Below are 19,785 nucleotides of genomic sequence, written 5' to 3'. Positions count from 1 at the left end.
GAACTAATTTTTTTAACAGAATTCCTATTTGGTAAAGAGCACAGAATATAAAGTCTAAACCCAGCATTTATTGAGAAGTTATTCATTCTTAAAAAAAAAAAAAAAAGAGTTCAGATGAAATCTTGTCTTCACCACGGAATGAGCAGAATATGAAATATTAGGACTTCTATTAGACAACTGAGTTTTTCTCAAATGGTACTGTGCTTTATTTCCCACATCCTTATTGTAATTGATCACTTTTTTTAAATAAAAATTTTAAAAGATTTTTGACAACTGATTGGAAACAAAGGTACATCTGCTAATGGAGTGTATTTTCAAGCAAGACAAAATAATACAACTCTGTGTGATATACGATTTACAGATCACTTTGTTTGGGTTGAAATGTGGACAGGGAAGAGTTATTAGAAATAATAATGAAAAACGAATTCAATTAAGTTTATTTTTGTATATCGCACTTCACTGAGTGAAGGCTTAGAGTACTGTAATTGGTTCATAGGTAAAATGCAACTTTTAAAAATGACTAATTGCACAATGAGTACACATAAAGACACAATTTTCATTAATTAATCAAGAACACAAAGTTGTTTGAAAGTGATTATCATGAATTGAACCTAGCAATATGGCCAGTTCACAGTAAAGGACAGGAAAACAAAAACTCCAGTTCGCAATATCTTCTGCAGAGTCCATGGTCAGTTATAACACATAATCAGACACAGTCAGAGTCCTGGAGACCTGGGCAAACAAATTTGATGACAGGATTATTTCTTTAATTCCAAAGCTCCTGCTATCTCTGATGTCTTTCCATGGGCAGAAGGACAGCTTGGAATTAGAGCAGCGACGCTAAGTACCACAGTAAGATACTGAGAAGAGAAACAGAAAAGTGGAGTATTAGTATCAGTACATGGTTATTGTATTACTTATGTTTTTTTAAAGATGGCAAAGAAACACAAATGCAATATGCATAGCTAATCAGGCTATGCTGGACAAAGTAATGAGTCTTCATTCTGGATTTAAAAGCTGAGACTGAGACTCAACAAATTAGGGGCCCTGTAACAAAAAGCTTAACCTCCCACTGTTGTTTTGTTAATCCTTGGGATCTTTAATAGACCAGCATCTTGAGATGTTAAAGTACTCTCTGGTTTACAAGTAATAGTGTTGATCGATGAAATTCACTGTTGCGTTTCTTGCAGCAAATATGCTGTGTTTGATGGTGACCTTCTTTGCTGAATGTTTTACAGGGAATTCACCCTGTGGTTAGCTTAGGCAAGCCTTTTTTCCTCCATCACCCCATGATGCTTTGTGAGGCCTACAAGACATCGCAGAGCTGTAGCAGCCATGCTCAGAATTTTCATGCCTGCATATTGTAAGCTCATGCAGTGCTGCTTTGGGCTTCAGACTTTCCACCCAAAGAGAAAAAAAATGCAGTGTTTTCCTTTCAGAGGAAGATTAGCTTATCATGATGAGAATATTATGAGTACTGCTTCCAGATATATAGCTCTGATCCATGTGCAGTGCCACATGGCTGCTATGCATGCATTTTTTGCCATGTGCTGGAGCTATGAGCCCGAACAAGACTTGAAGGCCAACTCCCACTTAAACACATGAGGTATTGTGAAATAACAATAATAATTATAATAACAAAGATTCATTACTGTATACAAGGCATTTTGTAACATCTGCTTAGAAATGGGAAATAAAAAAGACGTGCCACTTCATCCGGTGCCACAACTTCATACAATGAAATGAACTGATTCGTTGCACAGCTAATATGTACCACAAGACAGGAACTCTATGAGTGCATTGATAGATATACTGTATATGTTATGTATTTGACATTTTGGCAATTTGTTGTATTTTGTTTGTGATTATTGTTACATTCTGTCTTTTGTTCTGTCATGGCTTAGATCATATTTGTGGCCATAATAATTATCCAGCATAGTTGTCAGACACTTCCTTGCCCTCAGGGATATTTAAAACACCATTGCACCATTATAACTCAATCAGAACTAGTTGAGGTCTTCCTTTCCCCATTGACTTAAAATGCATTTTGTGTAGTTTGTTGTAGTTTACAAAATATTTTCATAATTTCGCTAGCCATACTGGTGTAAAAGACCTATTGGTGTAAGTTGTGGATTGAATCAGTAAAAGTAACATTTAGATCAACCGAGTTAAAAAGTGAGCAGAATGTTGTTTCGACTTACATTATTTATTCCAATAGCTAACATTTCTGTATTTCTGTATTCAAGACAAGTAGTTTTCATCCATCCACTCTTTTTATCCACTGAGACGATTTCATGCTGTATATAATTGTATGTGGATCTTGCTTTGAATTATGTTTTTTTTTTTTTTTTCTCCAAACAATGACAGGTAACTGAAATTTTTAATGCAATAGGAACTGCACAAGTCAACAAAGAAGAACTGATAATATTAAGAATGTTTGCTGCCAGAACAGCCATTGAGCTTTTCTCTAGTTTTTTGGGACTGGGGCCTAAGGGGCAGGGAGTAGGTTTGATGTTGGAAATTTAAGCTACAACTTCTTATTCTGTTATTAAGTTAAAATTAGTAGAGTGGTGTGCATAGAGAAAGACCTGGGTTGAAATTGCAGTATTTGATTATGAAATAATGCTGAAATGTAAAATTTTACAATTGTAAAATTTATCATTATAGAAGTTAATAAAATCTGCACAGCTCATATTTGTTGGTGCATATTTTGCATTTCAGTTAAGAATTTCCATTTGTTAGAATAGCCACTGTTCTAAATATTTCACAAGGTTTATTTCTGCTGTCATCTATTAATTTAGAAAAGTAATTAGAGTGGGCCATAAAAATAGCTTTTTATACCTTTTAAAACGGTATGTCCATGCAGTCCAGAAGATGCTGTAGTTCTTTGCAATCTGAGATTACAAGTGCTCATTAAACCAGGGTGTGTTTCTATATGCTTTAATCACTTTTGTTCTGGGGGGGGCTACAGTATTATTGCAAGGCATCAACCAGTATCTCTTCATTTATGAAGGAATGTAAAGCCATTTGGTGCTGCCTAAGCTAAAGGAAAAGTGTCACATTTACTAAGCCAGGTTTCAGTAAGAAGACACGAATCTGATTTTATACCTAATATAATATCATTTAGCAAAGCAGATTTATTTCTAGGAGAATGAATGTTTAGCAAACAGCATTTTAAACTACAAGGATTTATTTTAGCTGGTATTTAAATTTTTATATTAGTCCTGAAATAAGTTACTACAGCAGAGGGTGGCTGTACTCTAGTATCATGAATTTGAATTCTGTGTCCAGTTGTGATATGTGTGAAGTTTACACCCCCCTCCCGTTTGTTTGTGTGGGTTTTTCTCCAAGCACTCCAAATCACTGAGGCTTTCCGCAGATATTGCAAAGATGTGCCTATTATATTGGCCATCAACTGTAAAATGGCCATATGTGGGTCCTGTGGTAAATGAGCCTTACATACAAGCTTGGTTACTGCCTTTTGCCCAAGTTTTGCAAGTTCCAGTCAGTTCAAAGTAATTTTATCAATTCTTTAGGTGATTCTGGTGCTGTATGGGATAAAATGAAGTAACATTAAAGTGAAGAAGCATAATATAGTGTAGTTTGTACATTGTGGATGCTATCCTTCACTGAGTGGACAAGGCGATGTTGGCTTTGCAGAGATTGTTCTCTACAACTGAAAAAATTCAAAGAATGGTATAAAGTTAATTTAAGTCTTTTGTTTTTATATTTGGACTGATGCCTCATCAAGGCCATGCTAAACCACAATAAATTGGATGGTATTATGGTATGTTTAAAAATGTAATGAAAAATGCTCTGCTTAAGAACACAATTTCCTGTGGGAAGTTAATGTATGCTATGACTGTAAAAAACAGAATCCTTTGATTGAAAATGAAAAAAAATTCCAACTTATTGTTTAACTAAAAGGATAGTTTGTAAGATGAAAATGATTATGAATAATGAAAAACTGACACAACAAACTGATTTTAGACATAGACTGGCAGTTTCAGTGCATACAGTACCAGTTGAAGTTCTGATAATGGCACAACAAGGGTAAAATGAATGGGTGAAAAGTCTTTTGTCATGCATAACAACAAATTAGTTGGGGGGGGGGGGGTAAATAGCAGAGAAATGACATACAGTCTCTGAAATCAAAGAGTAGTTACAACAAACACAAAGTCAGAGAAGTTATAAGAGATCGTGATGGGGTGGAAAGAGAGCTGAGGTTTGCAACATCTAAACAGGCTAACAGCTCAGGAAAACAAGACTGGAAAGCATGGATGTTTTATAAAAGAAACTGGAAAAGGGTTATAAAAATGAGTTATTAAACGCTACAGGTAGACATCTGTTAGCATTTCCCTCTGGAACCAAGATTCTTAATTGTTTTCAATTGTACAGCATCCACTTAAGTTAAACTTTTTGGTTTTCCTTGCTGATTTGTAGTCAAAATTGTGCCCATTGTTTTATTTTACAGCACTTCAAATGATACAGTGCATCTAGAAAGTATTCACAGCGCATCACTTTTTCCACCTTTTGTTATGTTACAGCCTTATTCCAAAATGGATTAAATTCATTTTTTTCCTCAGAATTCTACACACGACACCCCATAATGACAACGTGAAAAAAGTTTACTTGAGGTTTTTGCAAATTTATTAAAAATAAAAAAACTGAGAAATCACATGTACATAAGTATTCACAGCCTTTGCTCAATGCTTTGTCGATGCACCTTTGGCAGCAATTACAGCCTCAAGTCTTTTTGAATATGATGCCACAAGCTTGGCACACCTATCCTTGGCCAGTTTCGCCCATTCCTCTTTGCAGCACCTCTCAAGCTCCATCAGGTTGGATGGGAAGCGTCGGTGCACAGCCATTTTAAGATCTCTCCAGAGATGTTCAATCGGATTCAAGTCTGGGCTCTGGCTGGGCCACTCAAGGACATTCACAGAGTTGTCCTTAAGCCACTCCTTTGATATCTTGGCTGTGTGCTTAGGGTCGTTGTCCTGCTGAAAGATGAACCATCACCCCAGTCTGAGGTCAAGAGCGCTCTGGAGCAGGTTTTCATCCGGGATGTCTCTGTACATTGCTTTCCCTTTCTTTCCCTTTATCCTGACTAGTCTCCCAGTTCCTGCCGCTGAAAAACATCTCCACAGCATGATGCTGCCACCACCATGCTTCACTGTAGGGATGGTGCCAGGTTTCCTCCAATCGTGACGCCTGGCATTCACACCAAAGAGTTCAATCTTTGTCTCATCAGACTAGAGAATTTTCTTTCTCATGGTCTGAGAGTCCTTCAGGTGCGTTTTGGCAAACTCCAGGCGGGCTGCCATGTGCCTTTTGCTAAGGAGTGGCTTCCGTCTGGCCACTCTACCATACAGGCCTGATTGGTGGATTGCTGAAGAGATGGTTGTCCTTCTGGAAGGTTCTCCTCTCTCCACAGAGGACCTCTGGAGCTCTGACAGAGTGACCATCGGGTTCTTAGTCACCTCCCTGACTAAGGCCCTTCTCCCCCAATCGCTCAGTTTAGATGGCCGGCCAGCTCTAGAAAGAGTCCTGGTGGTTTCGAACTTCTTCCACTTACGGATGATGGAGGCCACTGTGCTCATTGGGACCTTCAAAGCAGCAGAAATTTTTCTGTAACCTTCCCCAGATATGTGCCTTGAGACAATCCTGTCTTGGAGGTCTACAGACAATTCCTTGTGTGCCTTTCCAAATCATGTCCAGTCAACTGAATTTACCACAGGTAGACTCCAATTAAGCTGCAGAAATATCTCAAGGATGATTAGGGGAAACAGGATGCACCTGAGCTAAATTTCAAGCTTCATGGCAAAGGCTGTGAATACTTATGTACATGTGCTTTTTCAATTTTTTTATTTTTAATAAATTTGCAAAAACCTCAAGTAAACTTTTTTCATGTTGTCATTTTGGGGTGTTGTGTGTAGAATTCTGAGGAAAAAAATGAATTTTAATCCATTTTGGAATAAGGCTGTAACATAACAAAATGTGGAAAAAGTGATGCTCTGTGAATACTCTCCGGATGCACTGTATATTGCCAGCAACATTACTAGTACTGGTAAAGACAAGGACCTTAGAGTGTTTCTCCTGCAGTACAATGCTGCAAACTTTACCTTTGTAATGAGCACGCTGAGGTATGAGGGGTGATCACCTTTGTTGTTATTTATACCATAGGCATTACCCTTTTGAAATACATTCCATTTTTCAGTTTTATTTCTTCCAATTTGTTATGTAACTTAATAAACAGCCCGTAATATTTCCTAATTTATTTCCAAACCTCAATCGATGATTTCAGCTTTAGTTAGGCGAGAAGAAATGCCATTACAAGCACTAGTTATGTAATTTTTAATGTGTTGGTGTGGTAGTTCTTATAATTGGGTAAGTAATTTTTTTTTAATATAAAATGATGTACAATATAAGAATTCAGCATAACATCTAAATTAGAAAATATTGTTTTAGTTGTGTATTGTTCTATTTTTTGCTCAAAGCAACACAATTAAAATGGTTAATGTCTCTTGCTTTTCCCCTGTCTATAAAAGATATATTTTACAGTCGATGAGGCATGACAATTGTCCAGGTGTGAACATCAGTGCAGAAGATTTGGGTGGATCTCAAAGTGAAAGTACAAATCCCGAAGTAAAGGACATAGTACGAAGTTTGATACAAATTGGAGATGAACTAAGCAGGAACACTGAACTTGAGTAGTAAGTGACCAAAATAAAAATGACAAATCCATGTGTGTCTTTGTGTATAAAGAATTTCAGCAATTAAGTGTGCAAGTGCAAGATTTTGGTTCTGTTTTGAATTGCATACTAATTATATGAGGACAGTACAGTGATTCAGTGGATGGTAGTATTGACTTTCAACTTTAGGGTCTAATTGTTAACTCGGGCTCAGTCTATGTGACACTTAAATGTTCTCCTGGTGCTCACTTAATTGGTGGTTCTAAATTGAACAAGTGTGACCCAATTTGTACCTGTGCAGTATTTACAATTTCTCCCATTGCTAAAGTGGACCTTGTTCCATCTATTCTAGTTTGCTGCTACATCTTAAAAATGTGCATGACCTTTGACTGGGAACTCTAAATTACCAAGTTATGTGTGGGTACCTGAGTGTTATCTGGCTTCAAACCGAGCTCTCCTCCACTGTGGTTCCTACCTTTTGTCTAATACTTTTGGGCTAGATTCTGGATCCCTGCTACCACATATTTTCAGATTTTCGGGGGTTATAGCTTCAGAAAAAAGATGGATGGAAGGAAACACAGTGGCAGTAACAATTAAATAAAGAAATGAAATGGTCTACATTTAAAATGTTATTGTTCTGACTCTGTATCTATGTAAGCATGAGTGTGCCCTATGATGTCCTGAATGCAGTGCCAGTCCATTTGCTGCCATGTACTTCTTACTTTTTGGGCAGACTTTGGCTCATCTGCAATTTTAAAGCAGAAAAACAGATTGATTTTCCTATTTAAAAAGCATTATAACAAATAAAGGAGGACAGTTTAGCTTTTAAGTGGTTTATTAGCAGTGTATGTCATTTAGGGTATAGAGTAGCTACAATGCAGGTAAATGTGTCATTCTTTTATGGATATTTAGCATTAAAACATTTTTTTAAATTTCTTATCTCAACAGCCTTATTGATCACATTGAATTTAGCTCAGCACAGGAAGTTTTTAATATTGTGGCCAAGAGAATTTTTGAAGATGGAATTAACTGGGGCAGAGTGGTCGCCCTTTTTCATTTTGCTTACAAACTAATATGCAAGGTAATTAAAAATCTTTACTCGACTGTTTCATTTATGAAATATAATATCCAGTTACTATTGTTAATTTCAACATCCTTTAAACAAATCAACTTTATTTTTTAATTGTGTCTTTATTTAGTGATTTTTTTTTTCAGTTGCTAACAAGCTTTTATTAATACTGAAGTTACTTTTTCAGACCTCTACACACAGTTTACATTATCGACACACAACATGACCAAACATAGGATCCCACCCCCAAAATGCACTACAACCACCAAACTAGTTAATCAATGTCTTAGAGTCCACTTACGCCACCAAAACACTACCATGTTTCCATTTCAGCAAAACCATTTGGTCCTGCACTGAAGAATGACCTAAATAACAATTGGTAACATTTTGAATAATATAGTGTAGTATGGATCTTCAAAACTACTTGACAGGCATCTTATGTCTACAAAAACTGCATTAGAAAACAGGAACCCCTTTTCACTCTGTAGGCAGTAATCATTGGGTCCTAAAGAGGAAAAACACAACTCGATACATGTCCAAATGGTTTGATCACAGTAATTCACGTATAGCACTACTGCAATATTCTCTTCTTTTTAACACCACTCTGGAATGTGCATTGTGCTGTGCCTGTTGGTTTTATGGCAACTGTTGTGAGCTATTGAATTTGCATAATTGTGTTCATGTAACAAACTGCAGCAATTCAGTTCTGAATGTGTTGTTAACAGTTTAAAAACCTCTATGTAAGTCTTTCGAAAGTTGACTCCAAACACATGAGAATATGTTGGTGGTGGATTTCAAGTGAGAAAAGAATCTGTGAAGTTTAAAGCCCTTAGTCGCTGAATGCCTTTTGTGTGAAAGCAATAAGAGCTGATCCACAGTTTAGCCAACATAGACTACAGTTAAGCTCATTGTGTGTGAAGGGTTTTGAAAACATGGCTTCAGTTTTCAAAAAAGCTTGGTAACAACTGAAAAAAAACTATACACTTATTTCATTTGTCACCATAATTTGATTTTCACTGAATCGAATGGTTCTTGTTTTTACCTCTTACCCTATAACAAAGTAAGTAATATGCCTATTTGAGGTAAAAATGCACATAGCATCAGTTCGCAAAAAACTTAATTGTGCTTTTGAACTTTTTTGCAGGCCATAACTTCAAATTGCAAAGAGATGGTTAGAAGAGTAATGTACTGGGCATTAGGATTTTTTAGGACCCGCATTTCCTGGTGGGTTAGAGAACAAGGAGGATGGGTAAGTGTCTGAAATGCCCCTCAGAAAATTTCCCCCCTAACTTTCTGTGCATATGCATTCCAATACATCCGGAAGCTTTTAATAACATGTGGGGATACAGTGGATTTACTGCGCAGAACCACATTTGAAAGGAAGTAATATTTTGCTAACTTCAAAGCTACACTGAGTGTCCCATACATTGTGGTCAGTTATGTTCAAACAACAAATGGAAACAGGCAAATGCTTATAATTGCCCATAGATTGTTCTCGGACATTCTAAAGTTAATTTTCTGTCACCTTTAGAATGTTCACATTAAATCTACGTTAACCATAGTTATATTAACATATAGTACTTCATCAAAATTACTTGCACTACTTTAACAAAATTATAAACACAAATATGGAATCAAAGATTAATGATTTGTTATGAGCAACCAGGTTAGGTCAATCATACATGTCTGCTCATTTTATTGCTGTAAATATAAAAGACGAGTGCTTTTGCAGTAGGTCAATTGAATTGTGTGCACATGGCAGTTGCACTACAAGGTTAAGAGATCGGTGGCTTTTTTAATAGGGGCTCCCACTCCCACCTTAATAGGCCCAATAGTTTACAATGCCTTTGTATCTTTTTTTTGTAGTGCTACACTGTATTATTCTTCTCAGTATTTATGAAAATTTCCCGGTTAACCAGTTTGTTTAGGCGTCTGGGCTTTTTTGAGGTTTCCAATGCTGTGTGTTCAGGACCTGCTGAGATCTTTCTTCTCAGACTGAGTACAGGGCCATCTTATCACATGGGCACGCTGGGCAGTTACCCGGGGGCCCCATGCTAATCTATGTATGTTGTGACTTGCTGAGTGGTTGTGTAGGTAGCGGCCCCAATGCACTGTTTTTCCCGGGGGCCTATAATGCTGTTAAGACGGCCCTGACTGAATATGGTATTGGCCCTGTTTTCTTGAGCAAACCTGATCTTGATGAAGCTGTCTATTTAACAGACGTCTGACTGCTGTGATGCTACTTCAAGCTGTCCTTTCAGACAAATGATAAGGAACCCATATTTTTATTGTGTACATTTCTGCAGTTGTACAAGTTACTTTTGTCAAAATGGTTTAGAATGCATATTAGTATAACCAAATATGAACTTGAACTTTATTGCCAGACAACACAGTTGCTAGGAATTTTTCTTCATATTGAAGCCATAAACATAGCAAGGTAATCCAAAATGTTCCAAATTCCAAAACTTTTTGAGTGCTGATATGATATGATGATATTAAAAATATTGCCTAAAATTACCTTCAGGCTGGGTGTTATAAGGAGTATATGAAACATAAATTTTGTGTATAGACTTGGGTGTCATCCCCATTATATATATGATTAATAAAGTATCTATCTATCTATCTATCTATCTATCTATCTATCTATCTATCTATCTATCTATCTATCTATATATATATATATATATATATATATATCCAAATATTCCAAAATCTGAAAATATCCAAACCGCAAAATACTTCTGGTCTTGGGGATTTTGGATTAGGTAAGTTCAATTGGTGTACTATACACAATACATTGCAACATTATGTAGAGCATTAGTAAATGATACAGCTAAAATTCCACTATAACTAACTGCCAGGGACTTAAAAAATTTTTTGTTGTAATGAGATTCTGTATTTGTTGCTATAGTGCTTTTTTCACTTGCGTCCAGGCGTTTGCAATCATTTCAATAGCTTCTTTCACGTTAATTTTAATCTCATGCTGTCGAGAATGTTTCTTGGCATTTCCTTGCAATAATACACTTTCAGGGTGCGAATGATGCCCAAACCCAGTGGCTGAAGCACTGCTGTGCAATTGGGTGGGAGGAATTCAACGCAAACATTATCTAAATGTGGAAGCATGTTGTGGGCAGCACAGTTCTCAATCAGAAGCTGAATCATCCTTTTCTCCTTCTTCATATTGAGGTTTCTGAACACTTTTGGGACCCCACCCCCCACCCAATGGTAACGACACTCTGAATTGTGCCCCGAAGCGTGATTGCCGGGTTTGTGATGGCAGGGCAACAGCAGGCACACATTGCTGCAGTGAAGCGCCACAGAAGCAAATCCTAAAAGATCGGGGTCGCGCTATAAGTCCCTGTCTTGCACCCCAAAACATGAGGCTTAGTCCCAGTAATTTAACAAAACCAGCTTTATTCAGCTTACAACAGGAACAGCAGGGTTATTTATTGTAGCGTGATCTGCCACTCTCCTATACACAGACACAGCAGTCAGGCAGGGTCGTGGCCAAGTAATCCTGTTCACTGCATTTACAATGTTCCTTGCATCACCCATCGATATCTTTTCTGTTTGCTTTGGTGAAGAGACGCAGCAGAGCTGTGAGCCTGCTGTTGCCCCGGAAAAAGATAAATAGTCTTCCACAGACGCGGTGATCACACTTCGGGACGCTGTTATGCATATTGTCCAGTTTGGGGGAGGTCCCAAGAGAGTTTAGAAACCTCACATTTTCTTGAATGAATGCTGCATTAATAGGAATGTTTCTTGAACAAGCATCACTGAACCACATAAAAACTGCTTTTTGACATCTTCAAATGCAGCAGTTCGCATACGTTTGCAACCCGAGATTTTTCTTCTTTTTTTGCTCGATCTTTCAAGAAAGTTGACAGTGTTGATGGCGAAATTCCAAATTGACTGGCAACGTCTTTTTTCTTTTTGCCGCAATCGAGAGCTGCAAAAATGTAAAGTTTTTTTTTTTTTGTAATATGAACTGTTGATCGTTTTTTCACGTCTGCCGTTTCTATTGAAGGGTGACAATGAGTTAAATTCCAATGAATGTTTTTCAGATGTTGACGAGCAATAAGCAAAAGGTATCGCTGAAAACCACCGAAAACAAAAACAGCAAAAAAAAAAAAAAGTACAAGGAAAGTTCGAAGAAAGAAAAAAAAATGTACAATGTTTCTGTTTGGGGATCGTTGTGCACAACTGAGCTGCATCCATAGAACTAACTGCCCTGTGGATGATTCATTCAGGTATTTCAAGGTCTTTTGGGCACTTCGTTGTAATGAAAGCATCTCCTGAATTTATTTCGTAGTAACAAGATTTCTATAGACTTGTGTCATATGGGTAAACTGTCAGGACCATAAAATACTTCGTTGTAATGAAAATTTAATTGTAAAGATATTCATTGTAACGGAATTTTACCTGTATAACAAAACACAATTATAAAGCAATATATTAAGGAAGAGTTGCACCCTTGCCTAGTAATACGCAATATCAAGTAAGCCTTTATAAAATAAACAGAAAAGACACAGATGAATCAGAGACTGGGTGACTGGAATAAGAATGAAACATTTTCTATGTCTAGTAGTTCTTGCCTTTAGTAACCAGTAACATTTCCTTGATGGCTTTAATTCACAGAGATGGCTGCCCGAGCGAGTGAGGTTTTTGCTTATATTTTCAGCACATTTCCTGATCTGTGATGTACACAGGAACTCAGTGAAGTCCAGTTTCAGGCCCTCAATCTTTTATGCTGTCTGAAGAACATGCTGCGATTATTTTTTGGATCCAGCAGATTCATTGTTATAACAGACTGTTATGGATAAAGAGAGGATGCTTTCAATAACAGCTCTGTACCAACACTGATTGAGACAGTTTAATATGACAAAGAAAAATACATCCACTGCGGAGCTCTTCTGATAAGGCCAGTTATTTTTTTCCCCCCAGTTCATATTAGGAGTGATTGTTGTGCCGAGAAATTTTAAATGACTCTACCCTGTTGACAGTGACATCGTTTATAACTGGGGGAGTAGGAGGAGATGAGTGTCTCCTAAAATCAACAGTCATTTCTACTGTTTTTATGGAATTCAAGGAATTTTCAAAGAAAATTTCAATTAAGATTCTTGAGGCTGTGCTGATTGGCCAGTCGATCCTCCTAATGAATGTGTTTGAATTAATGTCCAGTAATGGTGGGTCTGACCTTTTTTTATTTTTTCTTTATTATTCTATGCATTGACCTTTATGATTGTGACTCTTGGGCATGCGACTGAACTTCTATCACTTTTTTATAGTAAATCATTTTCACAATGTGGAATCACATTTATTTACTGAATGTACAAAAAGTGCAGCTCAAAGTGGTTCCTAGAATGTAAACACAATCCTAGATTAAAAAATTAATAATGGAAGAATCTCTAGCAGAATTAAGTATAAATTACTGTTGATAGGCCCATTTCAAGTCTGTCATAGTTACAATTCAAAAAGTCAGAGTCAGTTTGAAAACATGCTATGGACAGATGGCTATGTGGGACAGGAAAACTAAAACTCTGTCTACCAGGATGTTGTAGAAAATTAACCTCTAGTGGTTCCAAGGTCAAAAGATCCACTATCATGCAATATTAATCTTTTTACAATATATAAGCTATGAGTAAAATGACAGAAATGGCAGAGAATTGTTTCCATTATGTGTGGTTTTTAGTAGATCTTCTTTTTAAGCATAGAGGCTCACAATTCTTGGGACTTTAACCTGATTCCCATTTGTTTGTGTCTGTGTGATGTTTTTCTGTGGGTTTCCTCCAGGGTCTCCACTCATATCTTAGATGTGCAGGCCAAATTATTTGGTCTCTCTACAGCGTCAAACTTTGAGTGAGAAAGATGGCGTATGCATGAGACTGTTCTGCCATGGTCTGATTCCCAAATCATGGTTGGTTCCTGCCTTCCACCCAAGCCTAATACAGTATGTGATGATGTGGGTTCAGTAAATAAATAAATGTACGAATGTGCAAGTGAGTAAGAGAGAGTTTTTATGAGTTTGCTCCTTGATGAAAACATCCTGTAAAGGTTTGGTTCTTACTTTCTGCAAGTGTAGGTTCCTGCTTATCAAGACACTTCTTCCTCTTCACTTTTTCCCACTTCTGTGTGGGATTGAGGTACTTGATCGTTCTTCTCCAAACAGCTTAGTCCTGCACCTCCTCGCCAGTCAAGCCCTTTTTCTTCAGATCTTCTTGTACTTCATCCATCCACCCATCGCTTTGGCCTCCCTTGCTTTCTCTTCCTGTGTACGTTTGTCTCCATCACCCTTTTCCCCAAATATTCATTGTCTCTCCTCATCATATGTCCAAACCACTTCAATCTACTTTCCTGTACTTTCTTAGATATCACCACTACTTTTGTTTGTATTTCCGATTGTCTCATTTCTTATTTTGTCCTTGTTTGTAACTCCACACTTCCATTTCAGCATTCTCATTTCTGCCACATCTGACTTCTTCTCCTGTGCTCTTTTTACTGCCCATGTCCCAGTTTCATACGTCCTTGCTGGTCTTACCACTGTCTTAAAAACCTTTGCTTTAACCTTTGCATTCATTCTTTTATCACACAACACTCCTGATATCTTCTTCCAATTATTCCATCCACACTGCACTCTACAGGTTATCTCTGCATCTAGTTTTCCATCTTGGGCTCTCACTGATCCCAGATATTTATTAATCAAGAAACTACAATGGATAAAAAAAAAATGGATGGTATTTACTCTGTAGATGGGAGTGTTTCATTTGATGGACCACCCTCCCATTCAGTTCTGGATGCTGCTTTGATCATCATGCTGTAGGTTTAGGCTGCAGCTCACCATGACACTGTAGTGGGTTAAATGGATTACAAAAAATGATTGATGAATATTTTTAATCACCCGTTGTGATATATTTTAATAAATCTTAAGAGCAGTTTAAGTGTCTTGTTGTGTGACATGGTTTTACTGATTAGTACCTTTGAGGTCCACCTGAGATACCTGAAACTTTCATATATTTGCTCACTTACAATTGGAGACTGCATTATTTTTAATAATATTTGAAAGTATATAAATAACATCTAATATTTCTACTGTTTGTGTTTTCTTAGGGAGCAGTTCAAAGCTATTTTCAAAGTCTGAACTGGCCAAACGTTGCACTGTTTGTAGCTGGAGTCCTCACTGGAGCTATGGCATATTGGAAAATGTCTTAATGAAAGAACAAGATAACGAACTGTACTCTTCATGTGTCATGTCCATGGCAAAAGCTAAAAACCAAAGATCTTTAGAAGAACCTTACATGAAAATATCATGTTTGGGTGATAGGCCAGAAACTGACTGACTGTATTTTACAAAACTCCACTCCACTGTAGATTTTCATCCTGAGATTTTGACCGACCATGGGTTGGCCTCTGTGCATGGAATGGGATGCTGTTTTTTACTTTGGTGTTTGATTATCCAGCGTTTTAATTAACCCTTGCATTATTCTGTGATGTTTTTAGAGATTAACTGTTTTTTTTTTTACAAAGTATAAAATCATTTCTGAAGCTTAAATACGATGCAAAATTTCAGTTTTAAAAAGAGTGTATATACTGTATTACCATCAAGTTTCAAGTATTTAACATTTATACGGCAATGCGATTCTCAGGACAATTGTGTTAACAATAACTTTATATTTTTTATTTTATTAAAAACATTGAGATTTCCCTTCCACGGTCTACTGTAGTCTAGTTTGATCAGTTCTATTATGATGCTGTAAAACACTGGCAGTTTATCTGTATGTCTTGGTGTAGTGTGGAGAGCTGTGCTGTTTTTAGGAGTGAAGAACTGGTCTTTTATATACTGCCTGAATTCATACCTTGGAGAAAAATGGCAATATGGTGTAAGAAATGATAATTGTTTTACATCAGGACAGAAATGTGGGAAGTCATTACTGCGTGAGATGTAGAATTAAGGTAACCAGTGCCTGCCTCTCTTAGTTTTCATTAGCAGTACAAAAACTAGCCTAATAGATATGAAACTTGAGAAACCTGCCTAAGGAATTCTGGTTTATGTAAATATTTCTTAAAAATAAACATTTGTATTGCCTGTGATTCATTTTCTTTTAGTTAGATTAACCCCCCCCAAATTAATGCATTTTTGTGTTTAATGTCTTTTATTGAGAGCCATACATCAGTGGTAGCTAATGGTTTTTGTTCTTTTTACATTTTTCCACAAGTAAGAGAGAAAATTAAAATTGCATTTTTTTTCACGTGAAGTATTGTGATGAACTTTGATTTCTAAACTCAGTTTTACGTTTTTTCCATGATAAGGGTTTCTGTGAGTTTATGTTTATTTCATTGATGCCTCTTTCCATGCCAGCTTACAACATTTGAGGTACAGTTGGTTACATTTTTTTTGCTTCTCTAAATGAAGCGCAGGCAGGTGAAATGATTTGCACAAAGTCCTGGTGTGAGTAGCAGAATTTAAACCCACAACATCAGGGTTTCAAGTCCAAAGTCTTAACCTTTACCATAAACTGAGTTCACTTTCATTTGCATTTCTTTGCTTAGTAGACACTTTCCTCCAAAGTCACCAGCAAAATAGGTCCACATAACTGAGTAACATCAGTCTGGTAGAGTGTTTGGGAACAAGTGTGACAGATCAAGGTATCAAAATTGACCTTCACAAGTGATGAGCTCTGGACAAAATAGCAGCAAGTCACAGTCCCTAGATTACAAAACCTATGGCTAATATCAGTTTGACAGATGTTCATCGAACAAGAGTCTTCAATTACTTCTTAAACACGTTGAAGGAGTGGAGGTGGGCAGCTCGTTCCACTAGTGAAGAGCTTCACATTAAAAGAGTCTGGATTGGAATATGGTGTCCTGTGTAGGTTGCATTGACATTGTTCACCAAAACACATGAGTAGGCAAAAAGGAGCATCGGACCTCGCAAGTGTTTCCAGTGCAGTGCATCAAGATGGTTGGTAAGCATCAAGATTTGAACTTAATATGTTCCACCATAGAAACTCAATGCAGTGATCTGAAAAAAAGAGTGACATGTGCCCGCTTCAGCTGGTAGAACACATGCTGGCTCCATTTTGAATCATCTGCAGCGGCTTGGTGACACATGTCATTACTCCTGCCTTCAGGAAGTTCACAAAAATCTTATTTCTAAATATGACTTGTCTTTATAACAATAAATGTTACCTTTAATAAAAAAAAATCAAAAGTTTTTTTTAAAAAAAACAAGGTTTTAATTTTGTTCAAAGTATTTTTTTTAATAATTCCAGTGTTTGTCACTTGCCTAAATTTACATTAGTCCAAGAGAGAGGTTTTACTATGAATGGCATTGTAATTTTGTGTTTTTGGAAAAATGTTTAAAATTAAAATGGGTGAGAATAAAACTTTTGAAATTTCCTGTCTTCACTTTATTAGTAAAAGTGTCTGACATATCCACTTTAGAATAAACCCATCCGTGTCTCGTGTGCCAAGCATACTAATCATTTCACCGTCCCTGTTGACGGATCAGTTGTCCAATTTCATACCACTCACTCTTTAGAAGCTTTAGCCCTCTTTTGTGCCTTTGCTTGGATATTCACTTCCAACGTCCATGTAAACTTAAAGATGGGAAAAAATGTTTGTATTTGGACTAAATGTAGTCAGGAATCATAATTTGGTGTGAGATTTGAGTGAGCTGTGAGATTATAACACTTGCACCAATTTTGGGCTGCCCTGCTGTTTACTGTCAGGGGATACATAGTTAGATGTCACAAACCTGACTTGATGGTGATAAATAGCTGTGTGCCAAGTGTCAAGTCAAGTCACAAAGAATACATAAACAATCATTATATAATTAAATATTTTCTGTAAAATAGATGTACTTTGCTGCTTTTTTATCTGCAGAAATCAATAGATTTACGCTTAAGAAACACAAGCTTAGGCAGTGTAAGTGTTGCTTGTTTACATTTGATTTGTAGTATATTTTTATAGCCCATGAGCACACATGTACATGCATGAATGGTAATACTGGAATGAATGTGTCGCACATATACAAATTATAAAGAAATTCTCATTTCAATGGGGTTCTAATTTTTATTTTTTTTCTTCACAGAAATTCACATGCACTGCCAAATTCAAGAGTGTTGCTGTGTGTTTGTTTATATGTACATATACTCTATATACAATTATTTGTTTATTATTATATACCTGATTCATGTCCTTATACTGTACATTGCCTTGCCTTTTCTGCTTGACCTTGTTAATTTCCACACTGTAGTTTCATTTATGTTCTGTAGTGCTTTCTCAAGTCTCAATAACCTTTAAAAGACAACTTTGATCCATGTTGTGTTGAATTAATTTAATTCAATTGATGGATGCTTGCATTTGAACCTATCCTAGCAGCAACAGGCTTGAGGCAGGAGCCAAATGTGGACAAGAGGCTCAATAACATCAACAAAAGTTTATTTCTTGTGTAGCCCCAAATTACACAAGGAATGTCTACATGGGCTTTAACAAGTCTTGATTCTCGAAAACCCCCGAGCCTTGACCCTCTAAGAAGACAAGAAAAAACTACCAACAACAACCTTGTAAGGATAAAACATGGAAGACATCTTCGGAAAAGGCAATTCAGAGAGAGACCCCCTTCCAGGAAAGCTGGGTGTGCAATGAGTGTCAAAAAAAAAAATGGGAAAAATACAACACAAAAAACAGAACACAATAATCCTCTTCAAAGAGCTAGATGACCAATTTATCATGGCCACCACAGAAATATAATATAACAGTACACAGTACTTTGTTCTTGCACTGTTCTTCTCAGCAAGTGCATGCGCAAAAAATTGTGACATCTCTGAAGGCAACATACAAGAATGGATGATACAATTCACTAAATACAGAACTATCACAAATAAGGATACAGATGTGTTCAAATACATCAAAAGCAAAGTAGAAACTAATTAACATAAATGATAAACAACACTATCTGTCCATCAGCTCATTGTAGAACCACTACCAAATTGTAGAAATGGAGTCAGCCAAGCTAGACACAGTCAGTGTCCTGGAGACCTCGGCCAATAAGCTGACTTCCCACTACTGGCCAATCTACAGCTGAGTCAGTGCTGGCCTGGCCAATCTGATGAAAGGACTCTTCTACCCAATGTTTCCATTGCTCCTTTATCTGAGATTAATTTTCCATGGCAGACAAACAACTTGGCAGTAGAGCAATGGCACCAAGAGCCACGTGAGGAATCGGAGAAGAGAAACAGAATAGGGGAGGGGGTTTAGTAAGAGTTTCTAAGTATTATATTACTTATATTTTAGTATTAATGACTAAGAACAGAGATGCAGTTATGTACATTTATATTTACATTCATTTGCTTAGCAGATACTTTTATGCAAAGTGACTTATAAAAGAGGTAAACAATCGAGTAACATTAGACTAGGGCCTGTTTGTTCAGCAAGTGTCATAGAGCAGGTAACAAAAATTGACTAATACAGTTACAATCATAGATTACAATCAATAAAGTAATTAAACAAATTGAACAAGAATATAAAGTATCACTGTCCTGCGGTGGGTTGGCACCCTGCCCAGGATTGGTTCCCTGCCTTGTGCCCTGTGTTGGCTGGGATTGGCTCCAGCAGACCCCCCGTGACCCTGTGTTCGGATTCAGCGGGTTGGAAAATGGATGGATGGATAATATAATATAATATAATAGTATCACAGCGCAAATTTCTTTTCCCTCCAATTTGACAGATATTCACAGAACACATGGGTCTTCAATCCCTTCTTAAACACATTAAGGGAGTCAGCAGTACTGATGGAGGTGGGCAGCCCATTCCACCAACTCGGAACCACACAGAAAAAGAGTCGGGATTGAGACTTGATGCCACATAAAGGTGGCATCACCAGATGCTGTTCACTAGCAGAGCTGAATGGGCATGAAGAAGCAGAGCACTTCACCAGTTTCTCCATATACTCAGGAGCTGACCCACTGACTACTCTGTAGGCAAACATCATGGATATGAACTTAATGTGTGCTGCTACAG

The 19,785-nt window shown here is 37.0% G+C and overlaps 1 protein-coding gene across 1 annotated transcript in view; it reads left to right on the top strand.

Annotated features, from left to right (window-relative positions):
- The window catches only part of zgc:153993 (uncharacterized protein LOC767645 homolog), a 44,130-nt gene extending 27,046 nt beyond the window's left edge, over positions 1 to 17,084 (top strand). The window contains exons 3-6 of the mRNA XM_028792605.2: positions 6,552 to 6,716; positions 7,644 to 7,776; positions 8,909 to 9,013; positions 14,872 to 17,084. Of these exons, the coding sequence (XP_028648438.1) occupies positions 6,552 to 6,716; positions 7,644 to 7,776; positions 8,909 to 9,013; positions 14,872 to 14,973 (505 nt within the window). The 3' untranslated portion in view covers positions 14,974 to 17,084. The remainder of the gene's footprint in view (positions 1 to 6,551; positions 6,717 to 7,643; positions 7,777 to 8,908; positions 9,014 to 14,871) is intronic.
- The last annotated feature ends 2,701 nt before the right edge of the window (positions 17,085 to 19,785 follow it).

This window comes from Erpetoichthys calabaricus, chromosome 2, assembly GCF_900747795.2.
Source record: "Erpetoichthys calabaricus chromosome 2, fErpCal1.3, whole genome shotgun sequence".
Taxonomy (NCBI): Eukaryota; Metazoa; Chordata; class Cladistia; order Polypteriformes; family Polypteridae; genus Erpetoichthys; species Erpetoichthys calabaricus.
Note: the sequence above shows the minus strand (reverse complement) of the source record. Positions and strands in the feature narration are given on the sequence as shown.